The sequence below is a fragment of the Grammomys surdaster genome, unplaced genomic scaffold, assembly GCF_004785775.1.
Source record: "Grammomys surdaster isolate TR1022 unplaced genomic scaffold, NIH_TR_1.0 125818, whole genome shotgun sequence".
NCBI lineage: Eukaryota > Metazoa > Chordata > Mammalia > Rodentia > Muridae > Grammomys > Grammomys surdaster.
The window spans coordinates 1841971-1862643 of NW_021620648.1; the positions used below are offsets into that span (position 1 = coordinate 1841971).

The following is a 20673-nucleotide window of genomic DNA, read 5'->3' on the forward strand; positions in this document are numbered from 1 at the left end:
ATAGCTAGCTGTTTTACTTTGTTTTTTCACTAATTCCAAAGATTATTGATCCATGGTCAGTGGATAGAATAGCGCACAGCCTGTAACAGAAACCATAAACTGGCTCTCTGTCTCACCAACTAAAACCTTGGTTTCTGTACAGTAACAACTGTGCCTTTTCTTCTCTATTAGTCATTCATTCTATGACTGACTAAATAAAGAGCAATATTTTACATGGCCATTAAAAGTTTTGTCCCTGGAAGCAGACCAGCTCACTGCTTTGTGTGCCCTTGTGTAAACTACTGGCTCTTTTCTTAAACCTTAGTTCCCTATTACTATAATACAGTACACATCCATCTCATAGGATAGTGTTAGGAATTTAAATAACGCAGATGAGCACATTACCCCATCCAGGCAAATATCACCTGTTAGCTAGCTCTGGAGTGATGGCAGGGAATGCTCTGCCTCACACACTGTGTCCAACAGGCTATCACATCATTCCTAGTATCCACTTCTTCTCAAAAGTAGCTATTTTCAGAAAAATCCTGGATCTGCATATGCCAGCTTAACACAGTCAGCATCACTATATGCCAAATCGGATCTACATAAAATTGTATTTTCATGCTGTTAAGTTACAAGCCAGACAGGGAAACATTCATGTATGTAGTTTTGCTTAGCTATTTTTGAAGGCTAGGAACGTAGCTGAGCTGTACAGCACTTGCCCTGTAGCACCATACCCTGGGTTTAAGCCACTCCCACCTAAGCTGGGCATGGCAGTACTTGCACTCTCTGAGGTTCTCCTGCAGAAAGCAGGACCATCCAGAGGGCAAGGTCATTCTTGGCTACAAAGAGTTCAAGCCCAGGCCTGACCACAAGACACCTCATCCCACCCTCTTAAAGGAGAGAAAAGAAAATAAATTAAGTGATAAAATTATACAAAAGTCATACTTATCACATATATTAATTTATTTTCTTTGCTAAAACTGAGTCTTGATGTCTGCTTCATAAACCCGAATGAAAGGCTTAATCTTAGGTCCAAATCACTAAATAAAACGTAATACTTCTAATTTTGGATTATAGCTCTGAATTCTTTAGGACTATACCAAATTAAAGAGTCACCATAATGACGTGCATGAGTCCCTAAGAAACTGGCCAGTGACAGGATAGTCTAACAGTTAAGCTACAGTGTACCAGGAAGTGACAGGATAGTCTAACAGTTAAGCTACAGTGTACCAGGAAGTGACAGGATAGTCTAACAGAGTTAAGCTACAGTGTACCAGGAAGTGACAGGATAGTCTAACAGAGTTAAGCTACAGTGTACCAGGAAGTGACAGGATAGTCTAACAGTTAAGCTGCATTGTATCAGGAAGTTGGAGGAGGGCTTTAAAAACATAAATACTTTTGTTATCAAATTACTTTTGTTTGGAAAAGTCCTTGACCTAAGCCTTCTGTAAAAAAACAAACAAGACTAGTATATTGTAACCCATCAAGCTAAGTGTCAACCCTACCTTGACAATGGTACCTGAAGGCACTGTGGCACTCATCTGTGACCCCAGTGCTTGGGAGACAGGAGGGCCTGGAGTTCCGGTCAGTTTTTAAAGAGCTCTCTTCAGTGATCTAGAAAATAGGATAGGTCCTATCTTGTAGAGTAACTGTGGAGCTCCAGAAAGGTAAACATAAGGTCAACTGTTGGGCAGCACACCAATGTTACTGAAAAGAGATGCAGTGAAACATTAGAAAACTACCAGCTCATAATCCCACAACTACCCCAACCTCTTTACTCTCTCTGCTTATTGCTTTCAAACCAATTATTATCACATGTGTTTGGTAACAAATGCTGTGTGTGTGCACAATGCCTTATGAGTGTGTAAATGCAGGTGTGCAGACACTGTGTAAAAGTCAGAAAACAACTTCAGGGGTAGGCTTTCCACCTTGAGACTGGGTGTGTTGTTTTCCAGTGTTTTTGCTTAGTTAGTTGACCCAATGCTTAAGATTCCCCTCTGCCTGCTTCCCATCTCCCTGTAGGGGCACCAGGATTACAGACACTCATGCAACACATCTGGCATTTCCATTGGTGCTGGGGATCTCGAGTCAGGTCCTCATGCTTGTACAGTAGGTCCTTGTACACACTGAACATCTTCCCAACTCTAGACCACTTCTGAGTGACCTTGAACAACGTTTGTAAGATCCTTTGTCCTGTTTCTGGATTTACAACATCATAATAGGTTTGTTCAAAGTGGAGTATAAAGAAGAATGAGTTCATGTAAACCACCCCCGGATAGAAGTTTAAACGATGCAAATTCAATGAGTTAGGTAATAAAATACACAGCCCAACGTGATATTTTAAGCCAGAAATATGCTACTGGTATAAAAACATATTTAAAAAAAAACTTTCTTGAATTGAGTTTTTAAAATAAACCTTCCCACCATTCCTTTGTTTTCCTATACTATAATTTCCTGTTATTAAAAAGAAAGAATAAAAAGAAATTGGTGGCCAGATTTATAATAAAAAAAAGTTTAAGGTTTTCTAAAACAAAGCATTTTAAGTAATTGATTAAGACTTTCCCCAGTGATTGTGTTATCCTCACCTGTGTTACAAAGAAAATCCTTTAGGAAGAAGAAAGCAAAAGGACAATAATAAAGTGACCCATCACCCAGATAGCCACTAAAACAATGCCTATGCATAACTTCATGAGATCATCTTAGCATCAACATAAAGCCCATGTTTTTAATAACAAAGAACTCTCTAACAATCTCCTTCCAGTATTTCCTTAAAAAAGAATGGAGTGACTACTAAGAAGCAGGCAGTTCTGAACTGCATTTTCTTGTCCCCCCACAATTCAGGAGTTAACTTCATGCAGGCACACCAGGAAGAACAGCTTGCTTCTATCACACAACTATGAAACTGATAGTACTGTGAATTAGTAGATTCGGAAGCCATACTCAATTGCAACTATCTATATAGTTCTTGCTTACATTATTAGGACACTGAAATTTCAGGCTCTGTTAGCTATTTTACTAAGGCTGCTATAAAAGACTAAATGTGTATACAGCTTCTAATATCCATTCCAACACAGCCCTTTAAACCTTTTAAGACTTGGTAAATTCCTACAAGTTTGATTACAATGAATTGATCAAGAGATTACCAAGTGAACCACATGTTACACACACACACACACACACACACACACACACACACACACACGACAGGGTTTAGAAGGCTAAAGGAATGTCTAAGCAACTCTCAGGATAGCAACACTTTTGAATTACCAAATTAGGCATAATGGTAAGGGTCAAATACACAAAGTAAACAACAACATTTAACTTAGTGATGATGGATCAAAGAGATGCACTCAAATATATAACTGATCTAAAACTGCTCCTTCGGCCTTTGAGGTAGACACCTACAATGAAACTTTTAAAATCAAAATTACCCTTGGCCTTTAGAATTCGAATGTCATGCAATGAGTTCCGATGCCTTATTTTGTGTATCAAGTATGGCACTGGCCAACACAGAGACGAGCAGTGAAGTTTGTTTTCTTTTTTCCATGCTGGAGATTAAAAACCAAGACCCTGCGCATGCCAGGCAACTGTCTACCAATTCACTCATTCCCAGACCTGAGGATTTTGTTTAAAAAAATTTTTTAAAATGTGTGTAGGTTTTTTGCTTGCCAGAAGAGGGCATCAGATTGGCTGAAACTGGAGCTACAGGTAGTTTCTAAGTCCCTAGGTGGGTTCTAGGAACCCAGATCTTCTGGAAGAGTAGTCAAGATTCTTAATCACTGAGTCGCTTCCCTGAAGACTTTTTAATGTAAATATAGAATAAGAAAATTGTTGGAATAATCTTTTGTACACTGCTTAAGGACTGTCTTTGTATTATTCAAATGCTGATTTTTGTACTGCAGAGACTAGACTACAGGCTGGACTTTGGTTTTCTATCTCGGTGTTTTTTGAACATCTTCTCTATCACCTTCTGATTGGTTTAATAAAAAGCTGAATGGCCTATAGCAAAGCAGCAGACGATAGGAAGAGATACGAACTCTGAGAAAGAGTCAGAGGTGGGAGGATTACCCATCCAGGTGTTTAGAAGCAGGTACCCATACTGAGGAATGTTAATGAGCCACATGGCAGAACATAGAATAGAATAAATGGGTTAATCTAAGTGATACAAGTTAGTTGGGAACAAGCCAGCGAAGGCTTTCATAATTCACAGAAAGTCTCTGTGTAAATACATAGGAAGCTGGTAGGTCGAGACAGCCTGGCAATACAAAATATTCTCCAAAGTTACTGTTTAGCTGATTTTTACTTACATATTAAATTTCTAAAACATGACCAATTCAAATATAGGCTATAAACTGGGATTTAATAAATATGTATCAGCTCCTCAATTTAAAAATAATAATGACTGGGTGGTCCAATCCTTTAATCCTAGCTCTCAGGAAGCAGAGGCAGGTGGATCTCCAAGTTTGAGGCCAGCCTGGTCTACAGAGTGAGTTCCAGGACAGCCAGGGCTACATAGAGAAGCCTTGTATAAAAAAAATTAAAAAAAAAAGTTTATGTGCACAAAAGAGTGTGTGTGGGTGTCTGTGTGTCTGTGTATCTGTGTAGGCCAAAGGTTGGTATCAGGTATCCACACTTTTTTTTTTTTTTGGAGACAAGATCCCTCACTAAATCTGGAGCTCACACTTTTTTGCCAGATAGACTAATCAACAAACTCCTAAGACCTTCCTGTGTCCCTGACTTCTTGACCCTCGTGGTGATGAGTTTACAGGCCACACCACCACACCTGGCTTTTACGTAGATGCCGGGGATTCAAACCTAGGTTCTTCTGCTTGCCTAGCAAGTACTTTATCCACTTAGCCATCTCCACAGTCCCAACTAAAACCAAACTCTAGGAGATAAAGTATATACAACACATCACCAAAGCTGAGGTCTAAACCTAGTACTACTGCTCTTTCAATAAATGTATTTGTGACTATTTTCACATGTCACAAGATTATTACATGAGGATTGCACCAAGAATACACAACAGGAAGTAGCTTGCAATGAAATGCTCAGCACAGCAAGGCAAGTCAGAATCAGGGCAAAGAAGGCTCTGCTAGCTCCCTACTACCTAGACTATACTGGCCAAATCAATTACAGAAAAGAAAGTAATTAAGGACATGAAAAGTAGAAAAGTAAAGCATATATTTCCAGAAGACATGCTAGTGAGAAAATCTCAGGAAGAACCTTAGCAATGGTGAAATGAAGCTACAAAAAACTCAGTAAGCCTGTGGGTGGGGCCACAGGAGAATAACAAAGGTACCTCAGAAGAGCAATGACTGTTTAAATCACCCGGGGAAACCCTATCACTGTGAGCAGCACAAACAATGTCCTTGAGGGATGGACTTTCCAGGATCTAAAATAAACAGTTCTCAAATTAACATGGAAGGACAAACACAGACAAGAAAGCCTTCCACATGATTCTTTGCATGGTCTTTTACTGGGGCAAAATTCAGATGAAGGAGTGGTTTTCTGAAGTGGACATGGGTGTGAAAGGCTAAGGCAGACTCGTGAAGGAACGTTCCGCTGAAGCTCAGGAGAGACGATGTTCTGCTAAAGCAAATACGTGAAAGGCCATGTGATGAAGGATTCTTTGCTGACAACACACTTGTATTGGTCCGCCTTACACTGCATAGCTGAGCTCCATTTGTCAGGACTCCACAGAGAGGAACTCACCAAGAAACTTCTGGTGGTGTGCCTTGGCTTCTTGCAGCTTTTGTGGACTTGGGCTGACTGGCAGGATGATGTCAGCTGACACAGATGCACATGCTTACGCAAGACCCGTGGAGGAGATGCTTGGAGGGAGTATAAAAAGGACCCCCCCAGACCGTGAAGGAGGCTGAACTTGGCTGGCTTATAGAGTTAGCTGTGCACCACTTGGGTCTCACATGTGTCTTTGATGATCTTTGCTTCCCTGAGGCACAGCCAAGAGCTTTTCCTGAAGTTTCTGCTGGTCACGGTGCCTCCTGCTGACTTGTGCTGAGGCTGAGGCCTGGCTGTCTCAGCTAGGTCCTGCCACTGCTGCTGATTTTACTAACCCAACCCTACCAAACTGGACTGCTGGTGTATCCATGAAGTGTTTGTGAGTGGATCGAGCTGCCACTGCATGCTAACCTTTTAACTGAACTGCTGATTTCCAGACAACACAGATGGGAGTTGCTCCAAAGAACTTTCTAAACAAGTCCATTTCCCCCATATCCTTTCTTTTCCACTAGCTCTGGTGTGTGGTGGGCTAAAAAGGAGATTAAAGTGTTTAAGAACCATCATTAAAAATAGGTCTTGAGCCGGGTGGTAGTGGCGCATGCCTTTAATCCCAGCACTTGGGAGGCAGAGGCACGCTGATTTCTGAGTTTGAGGCCAGCCTGGTCTGCAGAGTGAGTTCCAGGACAGCCAGGGCTACACAGAGAAACTCTGTCTCGGAAAAAAAAAAAAAAAGGCCTTGAAACCACTGAAGTTCCAGACAGGAGCATCACCACCAAGTATGACCAGACTTTGGACTAGGACAGGTGAAGCACAGTGAGACGCCATTTCTGAGTCTTTCAGACTGGTGAACCGGAAAGAATCTAAGAACGTACGGCAGTGATATGGGAGGAATACACTTTCATCTTTTAAAAGTTCTTCTCTATTCCAAAGAGAATTAGGCAATATTTAAGAAAACTATGTACCAACTTCTGCTCTGAAGACAGCTCTACAGTACCCGGCCAGTGGGCGTGGCAAAAACTGCACATGCAGATAATAATGCAAAGACCATTATGTAAGGTATTTGTTTAATAAGCCAGGACAGTGAAACACAATAGGACACAATGCTGGTGTTGAAAAGAAAAAAATTACTTATAAGTAATTTTCAAGATACGTATGTGTGGGGGTGTGCTTTCTACATTTAAAAGAGAACTTAAAACATAATCATATGTCCTTATTTTCACAAAAAAACATCAAAGATAAGCTGAGCTAAGGAAACAAGTTCCAAATAAAGCATGAGAATGACCTGAAAGTATACGTGCCTCCTAAACCTTGACTTCAGAAGTCTACTAAAACTGAGCAGTGAAGACGGGAGACAAGCACAGACGTGGAGAAGACATGGAAACAGGAACTTTGTTATAGTTCAAGTAAGGAGTAAACATCCAGGAAAAAAACAGGGTTCTCATTTTGTTGCCCAGGATAGTCTACATTAACAGACTCAAATGATCTAAACTGCCTCACCCCAAAGTAGCTGGGACTGTGGGCATATAGGACTACATCACCCCCAGTCTCACGGTGCACGCTTTAACTTAGAACTCAATAACATATCTTCAGTAAAACAGAATGCATCTCTATATTGAGAGACACAAACCCCGTCTTTCCACATGCTGGGTTTGTCTTTGTGGTATAGCAGGTACAGTAGGAAGGAAATTATAGTACAGTAAGTGAGAGTCCCCACTGCCGTAGATAAGAGATAGATGGAATGAAAGAAGGCAAGAAGAAACATGTGTCGACCATAACTGTAGGTGTCAGGATAACCCCAAACCTCATGATTTATACATACATATGTCATCATACGGTTAGACACATACTTTTATGTAGTTCTAGATATACACTTGTATGTATATGTACGAAGATGTATGTATGTGTACATATTCAGATCTCGTTTCCTACATGCTACTGAACACCAGGAATTTCTCCCCAAAGGGAAAACATTATTCTAAAGCTGAGTAAACAACATTAAGTTGGACCTAGTTGATGATTGTTTTTCAGAAAGAAAGGAAGGGTTAAATAACCTGAGACATGAAAACGTCAAGGAACCAGTTTGAAAGGGTTCCCACTAGCTAAAGCCAAGCAGCAAAAAGCACAAGAACAGAGTTTGAATGAAATAAAAATCTCAAAAAAAGCAAAAACAAAAACAAACAAACAAAAAACCCCCCCAAAACTTTCCTTACCCAGTGACTTATCAACACAGCTGGAATGACTGAACCACAAACTGTGTATATGCATGTATCATAGCAATAATTCAAGCTAGAACCACCAATAGTCATTAAACTCACCAGGTAAAAGTAAGACAGTGAGCAAGATGCTTACATGGTCTCAAAATACGTCTCATGGGTTCCTTCATTACAAATGACAAAATACAGTGCAAAAACCAGGACACCTTAACCAAAATTAACTTCAGCAATAAAGGCTCAAAGTGACATCCAATGCCTCCTGCCCAAAATGCCTAACCTAAATCTGATCCTGAAAAACTAACACAAATCAACTTCAGAGCACATCTGGCCTATACTTTGGATGCTGTTGTTATTTGGGGTTATTCATTTATTTGAAGCACAGCCTCACAGTATTTGTCAGGCTGAGCTCAAATGTGCTATATCTACATAGCCCAAACTGGTCTTGGCTTTCAAGTTAGGCTTATAAGCCTGCACCAATATGCCTAGCCTTGACAGCATTACCAATATGCCTAGCCTTGACAGCACTATTTAAAATGGTAATATTCTAAAAAATGTAGAAGGGCTGAAACTGGAAAAGGGAGAGGTAAATACAACATATGGCCACAGAGAGCTGGGACCAATGGTAACATCTGAGTTAAGGTCACAGCACACAACTGAACCTGTGTCAAATTCTCTGTCAAATCTCTATCAAGGTGGTTGGTTTGTAATTTGTGTGCATGAAAAAGCGTACATGTGACACAGGTGAACAGACTGAGGTGAGATCCTCAATACCATCTACCTCTTCCAAGACACTACCTGCTGCTTACCAGTTAGGCGGGCAGCCAGCAGGTCACTCCAAGCAAGCTCCTCCCACAGCTTGCGTTTCTACATGGGTTCTGGGGATCGAACTCAAGTTCTTGTGCTGGAAGGGAGACTGCTGAGCCATCTATTCTGAGACAAGCTCTCCCTCAGCAGATGAGCTGTCTCAGAACCCACTGCCCTGTCCACTGGTCTCAGTCCTGCAGGTCCTCTTGCCTTAGCTCCCCACAGGCTGAGATTACAGGTGTGAACTCCCAGCCCCAGCAGGAAGACTTGTATTCTTAGGTAACACGTGCTTACGGAACATAAAGAGTAAACACAGACACTATCGCTGTCAAGGCACCAAGTGATTGGGCAGGAGCCAGTATAATGCACACTGTGTACACGCTCCATCAGATGTAAAATGAAAATGATGATGAAAATAACTAATAACCAATCTAGATAAAGCGTAAATAAGAATTTATACATTAGTAGCAAAGCGCTTTAACTTTCAAAAGAGAAATTGTAGCAAAAAAAGAAAATCAATTCACTATTTTCAACCAAGTTACCCTGAAACCATAGACTTTTCGGTTTAATTAATGTGTACCAACATGGGGTTTCCTGGAAAGGGGAGTCAGAAATGTGATTCTCTAATGATGTAAACTAAAAAGAGTATACTCAATTTCTTCATGAACATTCTTGACCAGCCATTCATTTTTAAAGAACATACCTAGGAAACACAGGCTACACAGGTACTAACTTCAATTAAAAATAACCTCAGCGGCTACAGAGACAGCTCAGTGGTTAAGAGACTTGTGGTTGGTTCTTGGAGAAGATGTGAGTTGAACTCCCAGTGCCCATCTTGGGCAGCTTACAACTACCTGTAACTCCAGCTTGAGGGGATTCAACATCCTTGACCTCTGGGAGCACCTGTACTCACGGGTATGCACAATACACACACAGTTAAAAATGATGTCTGGTTTTTAAGTTTTAAATTTAAAAAAGCAAAACCTTAAGCATCTGGAAAATCAACTTAACCCAAAATAATCAAGGAAAAAATTATCAACCCCAGGATGACTAAGACAAACCAAGGTCAACCCGTCCTCTGTAGTGCCAGGAGTCTGCAACAGTTACATAAGGACCCCAAACCTATGTTCTCTGACATTTACGTATGCGTTTACCTATTTGTTATGTGGTGCTGGAGATAGAACCCAGGGCCTCAAGTGTGCATTTTAACAGAATGCTCCTCCTGACCTCATGCGTAATTATATTAACATTTTACTTATTTAATTACGGGGGTAAAAGAAGGACAAAATAGAATTTGACCCAAAAAGATTTCCTCATAAAAGGTATGCTATAATTAAATGATAAGCAGTCTCCTGTAAAGCAACTGGTCACTAGATACACTAAACACACATCACATATAATGGGAGAACTCAAAGACCATCATTATGAATATTCGCCACTCTTAACCATAAGATGAACATCCAAACGACAGATTATGACACAATGTTGTTCAAACTCTGCTTCATAAGAAAACTTTCCAGCTAAGCCCCCTCCCAAGTACATGGTAATGAAATTTACTGATAAACAAAATTTAAACAAACCTGGAACATGGGCCTGAACTATTTTGCAATAGGACAGAAGGGTGTGCTATGGATAACGTTCTGTGAAATGTAAAGCAGGCCCATTACTAGGAAGGGAACAGACAATGGGCAAAAGGGACCAAGTGTGTTCAGAACACACGTGAAACAGACTTTCTAACTGGCAATCATGGCCAGCATCTATGTAATACTGGGAGCTGAGGCTGGGGAATATGACTCTATAGTAGAGTGCTTGCCTAGCAAAATCTTCAATTCAATCCCCAGTATAAACAAAAGAAAAAGGGGGAAGGGATGCAAGGAGGGAATTCCCAGAACCATTCCCCTCACTCCTTAAGTAACCTATTAGCCTCTAAAAGAAAAGTTTCAGGAATATGAAGAATTTTCTCATTGTTTTTTTTCTAGGATTAAATAACAACAATTGTTTCTAATATTTGAAATAAATAAATTTTGCATGTGAGCAAAGCTTTGAAAACTTGAAATACTGGGGTTTGGGAGATAAGCTCAGTCAGTGAAGTCCTCACTGTGAAAACATGAGAACATGAATTTAGATCCCAGGAATTCCTAGAAAAATCAGGACCGGGATGAGAGATGGCCCGGTGGTTAAGAGCACTGGCTGTTCTATTGGAGCACCTACATGGTGCTCACAACCACGTGTAACTCTAGTTCTAGAGGATCCAACACCCTCTTCTGGCCTTTGTGGGCACCAGGAATGCACGCAAGTGGTGCACAGACAAACATGCAGGCAAAATCACTCATACGTAGTAAAAAATGAAACAAACAAAGCACGCAGGATGTGGTATGCAACTGTAACCCCAATGCTGAGGGGGTAGGGACTGGGGAATCCATAAAACTCATGGGCCAGTCAGCCAACCTAAATGTATGAGCTCCAAGTTTAATCACAGAGCCTCATGTCAAAGAAGAATGCAGAGAGTACACATGGTGGCATCCAAAGTCAATCTATCTCGGACACCCGCTGCACATTCGCCACAGAGGCATGCAAACAAACACAGACAGGTCCATGTGTACATGTACACATGCGGGGTACACACACACACACATACACACACACACACACACACACACACACACACGAGGAAGTGGAAATACTGCATTAAACAAATATCACCTCAATGCAGCTCCTCTTTTGTTTTGGCGCTGAGATGAGGTCTCCCTGACACACACCCTGCCCTGACTTGGTAGCACTATTATTCTCTCAGCAGTTTACACAGGAACTCTCCTGAGTGGAGCAGGGACACAGAAGATTCCTCACTAAGATGAGAAGCACTGAGTAAATTCAATAAAACTAATCATTTCTCACTTGGAAAGAAGAATGTGAAGACCGTACAGGAAAATAACAACGACAAATACATATTAAGAAAATTCTCCAGTTAGAAAAAAAAGTTGAAGGAACCCTTATTTTGAGTTGTTTAAAGTAAACCCAAGTTAAACAGCTGCAGTTAGGATGACAGGACCCAGCGGCTCACTGTTTCGCCCCTTCTCCCTGAGGGAAGCAGAGCTCTTGGTACCTTCTCTGAAACTCAAAGACAAAGTGCAGGGTGTGTCCAAGCTCTGCTTGGTGACAGGTGCAGCTTTAGCAGGTGCCCAGAGCAGATGTCACTTGGAGCTTTGTTCTGGATGTAACCCTGGCCAGCACATTGGTGCCAAGTTAAGCCAGTTCTCTCAGCAGCTAAATTGGTTTCACTGGCACTCAGATCAACTGTCCTCAAACTTCGGCCTACTAGCAACCACCTGGGGCATGCTTTTTAAAACCACAGTTTCAGCCTACTACTGTTAAATCCACAGTCAGTCTTAACATAATGAACAACTAAGGACCATGATACCTCAGACAGTAAAGCACCACTTAGGAAGCACTCCCACATACTAAAGCCGTGTGCTCTCAACTTTTAGATCCAGCTGTGTTCAGAATACCAGGATAGGAGAACCAATTAAATGACCTTGGAAGTAATCAACCAAAGCCGGAAGTTAGGACTTTCTAAAGGACAAATTAACCTCATTACTTTAATAAAAGTATGGCATATGGGAAAAAGAAGGAAACCGACTGTTAAAGAGGCAAGTCACAGCAGCTACGATATCAAAAACATCCCCCTTTTCAAGTCCCATCAGAGCATACTATGGGCTAAGTAAGTCCTGCATACACTGATGCTGTGTTCACAAATCTACAGTTCTGTCACTGAACAACAACCCTGAATGAGGCAATTATTCCTAGACATCACCAAGAGTTTTCAGTCCCAACAACAGCTTATCACAATACACTTAGTCAAAAGAGCATGCATTTTGTAAAAACAAATTACCTCAATTTACAACATATTGTTTTTGCAAAAACAATAGCCTAGTGGTACCTCTGTTTTGTAGCAGGAAAAAAAAACCCACAGTTGACTGTTTCTTGAAAAGCAGAATGATCCCATTAACAGATAATCTAAGGCTGATAAATCCAAACACATATGGAACATTAAATGTATCTGAGGATATTTAGTAACTGTGAATAATGGAGAATTATTTACGATAATGATTTGTAAAACATAAGAGGGTTAAGCTGTGTTTTGAAAAACATAAAATTTATTTCTAAATTGGCAACTACAGCAGTTACTTAAGACTGAGGGTGAAAATTTACTCCTAGCTCTTTATTATAGGACACCACAAAGCTTTCTCTCTTATATGAATGCACTGATAGACAGAACTTATCGAGGTATCCAGAACTCTATTTTTATTTTATTTGACCAAATGAAATTGCCAGTATCTTAGCTCAACTATGCATAAATACAATATTATACTGTTTATATAATAAATACATATATTTATTTTTTAGCTCAACTACGGATAAATAGAAATAATGTTACATTGTTTGTATAATAAATACACATATTTATTTTAATTTCAAAAATCAGTACTTTTTAATTTTTATCAAATGTGTACACAGCATGCTGTTGAGATGGCTGAAGAGGTAAAAGCATTTGCCAGCAAAGCCAGATGACCCTTTGATCCCTAAAGCCCACACCAAAGGAAGACAGAACTCTCAAAAGTTGTCCTCTGACCTCAACATATTTGTTGTAACACACACAGCAATACATACATACATAGACACACACACATATATATATATAGACATATATATACATAGGATTTTAAATACACTTATAACTTAAGACATAAACTAACTAGAGACAGCTTCAATGCAAACATCTTCCTTTTATTCTAAGTTCAGTAAAGTCCGGTCCTTAATCCAGTATCGACTGCTAACAGCTTTCCCCTAATGTTAGAATTCAGGATATGACTTCCTCAGTTTTCAAAGTCACAGAACTAAACAAAACATAATATTTTTTTTAAGCAAAGCTAGTATCAAATTCAACACAAGTACTAATCTACAAGCAGTAACTACCACAGTTGTCCAAAGAAACTTGTACAAATTTTTTAAAACTCAAATATACAACATATTTGTATTCAATACAATTAGAATAAACAGGACTTGACTTGTAGGGACATCTAGCTCAAATAAGAACCTAAGTATAAAGACCCAACAAAATCAAAGTTATTATAAAATATTTTAGAAAGATGATCACAAAAAAAAATGTGTCTGAGACTCAATTTTTCTGCATTATCTATTTCTTTTGTATTTGTGGGTGTGGATACAAATGCCATAGCACACGAGGAGACTGGAGGACAGCTTGTCCAAGATGATCCTCACCTTCTACCATGTGGAGCCCAGGGAGAAAACCCAGGGTTGTGTGTGTGTGTGTGTGTGTGTGTGTGTGTGTGTGTGTGTGTAAATCTAAGCCAGGAGCAGTGACAAACACCTGTAGTTCTACCATTCAAGAAGCTGAGGCAGGGGAATCATGAGCTACGGGCCAGTCTGAGCTACACAGTGAATCTGTCCCAATTTTTTTTAAGTTTTACATATATATATATTCCACATTTTACCTGTTTGTTTGTTTGTTTTCTTCCTAATCTCATTGCTTTTAGTTCAGATTTCCCAAATGTGTTCTAGGGGACTTAGTAAGTCCTCCTCAAACATGACGTTTCATACCATTTAGCACTATGGTAGGGCTTGGAATAAGGAGAGAGGTGAGAGTGAGTTTCCAAAGTGCTGGAGAGTTGCACACTCCTACTACAATCCCAGTCCCAGGAAAACTAGCCAACTTCGCATCTATGACTCACAATCACCTAACCTTCTCTAAAAGGCACATATTGCATTTCGGGAAAACTGGTGTCTTACTGAGCACAAATCCAAGTGTCTGCTCTGACCATGACTATCAGAGAGCATCAGGATGGAAGGGGAGCAGAGAGGGATCCACCCGCCCTCACCTTATCAGGCCACAGGCCCCCTCTTAACTCCGAGAAACCCATTTGATCAGTAATTTCTAGCAGACCTGAGCAAGGGACAATAAATAGCCTTTACTGAGCAAGGGACAATAAATAGCCTTTACAAAAGAAGGCACTCTTCCTTCCTAATACTTTACCTAACACCCCCATCAGGTGTCTGAGTGCTGACGAGCTGAGGTGTCCGTCCAGGTTCATTTAGTCTGAGCCGAGAGCAGAGCTTACAGAGCCGCTACGGCATGCATCACAGTGGACCTCACATAGAGGTTGCCGGGAAGATGCCAGCCCAAGAGCAGAGGGGCCCTGACTTATACGTTGTGCTTCTAATCAGAAAGGAAAGATCTGTAGTTCACAGCGGACGCCTAAGATTGAAATGAAAAAGGCATCGATGCATTTGAAATGGGCTGAAGGTGGAGCAGAGAGGTAGAGTCCTTGACGCGCTGGAGGCGGGGTGGGGAGGGGGTCGTAAAATTCTCTAGTTGTGTTATATGGGCCTGCTGTCTGTCTAGGAAAGTACATTGATTTCTAGTTTGAGCAAATGCACGCTGCTTACAAATATGGATTTTAAGATCTAACCGCAAGCTGACCTTGGTTTAAACCTCCTTCATCCACTTTGTACTTTACTTTCGGTAAGTCTACAAACTCTTCAGAAACGTAACATTGCCATAAACTATCAAACTCAGGTTTGTTCAGAACCAAAGGCCACACCTTATAAAATTAAAGTTAGACTCCTCACATGCATAGTAACCCCCAAGATACACTCGTCCTCCCTGTCCCTATGACTTCATTCTTATTTCTTGACGAGGAGTAATCGGCTGTTTTAGCTCGGTTTAGCGATGTACAGACTCAGCATGTTACTCTATTTACCTGCTGAATAGTACAGATGAGTCCTTTCACTTCACCTCAAGCCATTCAGAAAAGGCCTCCTCACTGACCTACATGGTAGCTCACAGTCCCTAAATGCATTCATGTCATTTAACTGATCAAAGTTGACTGCTAGTGACACAAACCACTCATGTAACTAAAGGGATTTTACCTAACAAGAAAAAAAAATAACGCAATTAACAAAGTGACTGCAAAGTCACTACTGTGAATACAACTTTACTCAAGTCCTGAAGCCCTGTATCACTGGGGGCTTCAGATACAAGAAACACAGCACTACCGAAGCTTTCCTGAGTACAGTTTTAATGCCCAAGATTTGCCACCTCCTTTCTAAAATGTCCAAGTGTTATAAACAGCACACCAAATTGCCCTACAGCTACACTGTAACTATGGCTGTGTTCCTGCTGTCTATAGGTGAAAATACTGTCAGATTAAATACTTCCCTAAACCTTATAGCAAAAATTAATATTTTATTTATTTTTGTTTTTAAAAGATTTTTCTTGGGAAAGTTTTTTTTCTGTGTAGCCTCAGCTGTCCTGGAACTTGCTCTGTAAACCAGGCTGGCCTTGAGCTCAAGAGATTTGCCTGCCTCTCCCTCCCAGCTGCTGGGATTAAAGGCAAACAGGACAATGCCCAACTAAAACTTCAAATTCTTTTTTTTTTTTTTTTTTCGATTCAGGGTTTCTCTGTGTAGCCCTGGGTGCCCTGGAACTCACTCTGTAGACCAGGCTGGCCTCGAACTCAAGAGATTAAATATGCCCCTGCCTCTCAAGTGCTGGGATTAAAGGCATGCGATTCTTAACCCAAGTAATAACAAACTGTCTAATTCTTAGTACCAAAATAGAACAATAAATAAATAAAATTTACCAAATAAACAACTAACACATTGGTCGTAGATATACTTGGGCATAGAATTAACCATGTGCAACTTCCAATTACACTTTATTAAAATCACTTGTGAATAACACACTGAAACCATAATATAGTAAACTTTATCAAGCACATTCAACAAACCCAACTTTTTGGTACTTGAGTCTCTCCATAAACAGAATGTGGGAAGCTACACCTTGTCTTCCTTCCCTTTCTTAGACAGTCTGACAACAGCCACTGTGGCCGAGATGAATATGCCAAGAACAATGCTAAACGAAAACAAAATAAGCATTTAGGAGCTAATTAAAATGTAATGTTTTATTCTACATATTTATTATTGGAGACAGTGTTTCTCTGTGTAACAGCCCTGGTTGTCCTGGAATCACTCTGTAGACCAGGCTGACCTCCAACTCAAGAGATTAAATATGCCCCTGCCTCTCAAGTGCTGAGATTAAAGACAGGTGCCCTCACCACCCAGTTTAAAATATAATTTTTTTTTATAGATGATTTACTTTTGGAAAATGTCAGCAGGCACTTACATTTTTAAAAATTAAATACCAGGGGGCTACAGAGATGGCTTGGCAGTTGAGAGCACTGGCTACTCTTCCAAAGGACTCAGGTTCAATTCCTAGCACCCATATGGCAATCACAACTGTCTTTAACTGCAGCTCCAAGAAATTCGACACCCTCCAAAAGATATACATGCAGACAAAACATCAACACACATAAAATAAAAATAAATCATTTAAAAATAAAACATGAAATACCAGTGTTGAATAATCAACTGGTTACTCAATTTTGGGCTGAGAATTGTTGTTGTAGATAATCTATAGTTGAATGAATGTGTATTGGATACACTTAACCTAACTTTTGGCAGGCTACAATGTCTCTATACTTAATGACTACATTTATACCAAGAGGAAGGCAGAACTGTTAGAACATGCGCATGGCTACTGCTCTTATTTGCCTGTGATGGTATGTAGCTACATCAAATGGTGCTAGTCTAAGCTGTTCATCCAATTGTAGCTACAGGAGATGTAGGCAAGTATGAAACCTGGACAGAGAGCTGAACAAGAGCAATGCCAGTGTTACAATATGTCCAATGAAAAAGCAGCTCACATGAACTATGTTTGTGTATACATGGTCAACATGTGACTTAGAGATGATATTGCAAAGCCAAGCCATAGTAGCACAAGCTTAGAATATCAGAATTGAAAGGCTGAGGCAGGAGGATTGCCCCTTGAGCCACATAGACGAGATGCTATCTAAAGAAGAAACAATCAAAAAACAACAACAAATAACAAAAATCCACTCAATCAAAAAATACCTACCAAAATACAATGTATCAACTGCTTTATCAGAGACTATGGCATTAAGTCTGATCTAGCAAAGAGTTAACTCACCAAGTCACTTCATTCCCACGCCTAACTGTTGTTGTGGCTAACTAATAAATTTACTGTTAAAAAGTTGGGCATCTGGCTTGCCAATTAGATTTTTTAGAGGAAAGTGTATAAATATATATACATATATATGTATATATTTTTCCCAATATAATATATATATCCTCTAACTGTCAGACGCCAGCAAGGGAAATTCTCTCAAGGTCGGTCATACTCAATATTTGACCATCCTATTTCGTTGCAAGCCATGCAAATCTTCACATGGTTTTATTTTCCCAAACAAATGCTTCCACTCTTTCTCAGTAGCCTAGCTACAGCCATACAAAAGCAAACCAAGGGAGTGACATATGGGGAGAAAACAAGTTTAGCTAAGGACATAGTTCAAAACAGCTCTAATAAGAACTTAAGGCCCAAGTTGACCCAAGAACAATGTAAATACTTAAAACAATCTTGAAAGCATCCGGTTAAAAGGAATAGCCATAAGTACAGTTAATGTATGACATAATCCCAAGACTGAAATGACAAGAAACAAAATACTTAAAATTACATTTTGTAAAAGAAAAGAAGTCCATGTATTTCATTAATTATGTGAAGACTGTTAAGATGAATGCAAATTTTACAGAACAAAATATACATCTCATCAGCTATATGTACCATTTAGTACTGAACACAGAACTTCAAAATATACAATTAAAACATACAAAATACTACAAATGTTTGTGAATGATTAGTACAAAGCCCTAACATGTATTAGCACAACCCTCTGAAATCCTCTCAGTATCAGAAACAGAGATAATCAACTGGTTATCACTCTTGGTATTAAACTTTTATTTCTAACTCTATTACTAACTCAACATCTTGAGAAATTTTTTTTTTACTTTACCCTTTTATTTTAAAAGGTACTCTGACACATATGCTACACACACACACACACACACACACACACACACACACACACACACACCCTGGGATATTCTAGAGTTCCTGTGGAATTCACTAACTGCCAAGTTCTGTGAACTCTTCAGCAAGAAGTCTGAAGTCAATCTAAGGCAGCCCATAGGAAGTACACCTGTGCAATTACCCCGTTTCCTATTTCAGAATCCTGAGTGCTATGCAGAGTGACTAGTGCATCTGAAGCAATATGAAACTCAAATTATACAGAAGCTACATTACAAATAAAACAGGCTATCTTGTAATATCACCATTACCAACATTTATTAAAAATATTAAGATCATTATTTTCATTTTAAACAACTAAGGTTACTGTGGGTAATCAAAGAAAACTAAAGGTTCCCTTCAAAATAAAGTATAACATGTAAGTATAGAAAAAAAAATCTAAGAAAATAACCACTAAGTAACAAAATACATTACCTAGACTAAATCATATAAACAAAATAAGAAATTTATTTTCTCGAGAAAGCAGTCAAAATATAAAGAAATCAAAGAAAATTCCAACCATAGTACCTAGTTTCAAACCATCCCCATATTCCTAAAGATACTGGATATTTTTACATTTCTCAAAAATTCAATTAACAACAAAAGAGTTCAAAAAGTTAATTCTGGTCAGCCAAGGCATCTACATTAAATAATTTATGTAAAAATATCCCATTGAAAACGCACTGAGTAACAGTTCTAAGCAATAAATTTTCTTTAAACAAACAAACAAACAAACAAACAAACAAAAACTACAAAAACCCAAGAAAGCCAGAATTGTGGGCGGTTAAGGAGTTTCCAAATAAAGAAGGGGGAAAAAATCTTCCCATAGGTTACAAAGTTTCATTAAGTATCCCAAGCCATTTTCTAAGCACCTTCTCTTCTGGCCCTCAGTGGCTATCGAGCAGCAATAACAATGTCACAAAAGAATGTTTACAAGATAGGATGTGGGGTGTCACCTGTAATGACTTTGTATGAAAAATACAAATGACTGTATTTTAACCTGAGGAAAACCAGTCTCCTACCATCTTACTTTATTGACAGCAAATGCTTCTCAGACTGAAATTACCAAGGGATTGGAAACTGTTTAGAGCGCAGATTTTGTTGTTATTTAATCGCCCCTAAGTCCCTCGTTTCCAAATACTGTGGAAAAGTCACCACTACTCACCGCAAGTAATACTGTTTTAAAGCAAAGGCAGCGTTAGAACAACTTCTGGGAAAGTTGAACTCTTCAACAATCTCTCCCCACTGATTCTTCTCAGAAACCTGTTAAAAACACAGGCACACTTGTCTGAAAGTGCCCAATCCATGAAACACCTACCCTAACTTGGAAGCTAAAAGCCCCTTCTGCAGAGAACTGTAATACCTAAAGATCAGTGGGTGTCTGGGGTCGATCCACTAGAGTTACTAAGCCAGGGCTGCTTGAATCACTGTGTTTTCACCAGAGAGCCCTGTATTTAGCAGCACTTGTTTTGTTTTGGGGGGGTTGGTGGGTTTGTTTTGTTTTTGAAGCCCGGACAATAACCAATCGCAAGTCCCTCTGTCGCCCCCTTTTAAATCTCAACGCGGTCCGTTTACACTAAAGTAGAAAAAAAAAGTTCAAAAGGATCAATACTGCTCCGGACAGCGACGTCCGCGGGCTCTGGGGGGGCCGGGGCCGGGGCCGACTCCGATCCCTCTCCCAGATCTATCCATCTCCATAGGCCCTTCTTTGAGGCCTACAGCTTCTGCCTAGCCTTGAAGCCTAAGATGGCTATTTGCAGACAGGTCCTGCTTTCTTTTGTTAGCTGTAGAAAGCCAGGGCGAGCGGGCCGAGGCTGTGCCCCCGGCCGCCGAGATCATTTCGCAGCCGATTATCGATGTTAAACCTGCCCGCGCTAATTTTGAGTTGCACGAAAACTGCTCAGAGTCTGTGTGTCTCTGTGTCTCCGCCTG

General features: G+C 39.9%; 1 protein-coding gene across 1 annotated transcript in view; it reads right to left on the bottom strand.

Moving 5' to 3' along the window:
• The window catches only part of Arid2 (AT-rich interaction domain 2), a 124693-nt gene that overhangs the window by 98444 nt on the left and 5576 nt on the right, over window positions 1–20673 (bottom strand). The window contains exon 3 of the mRNA XM_028789329.1: window positions 19907–20004. Coding sequence (XP_028645162.1) covers window positions 19907–20004 — 98 coding nt within the window. The remainder of the gene's footprint in view (window positions 1–19906; window positions 20005–20673) is intronic.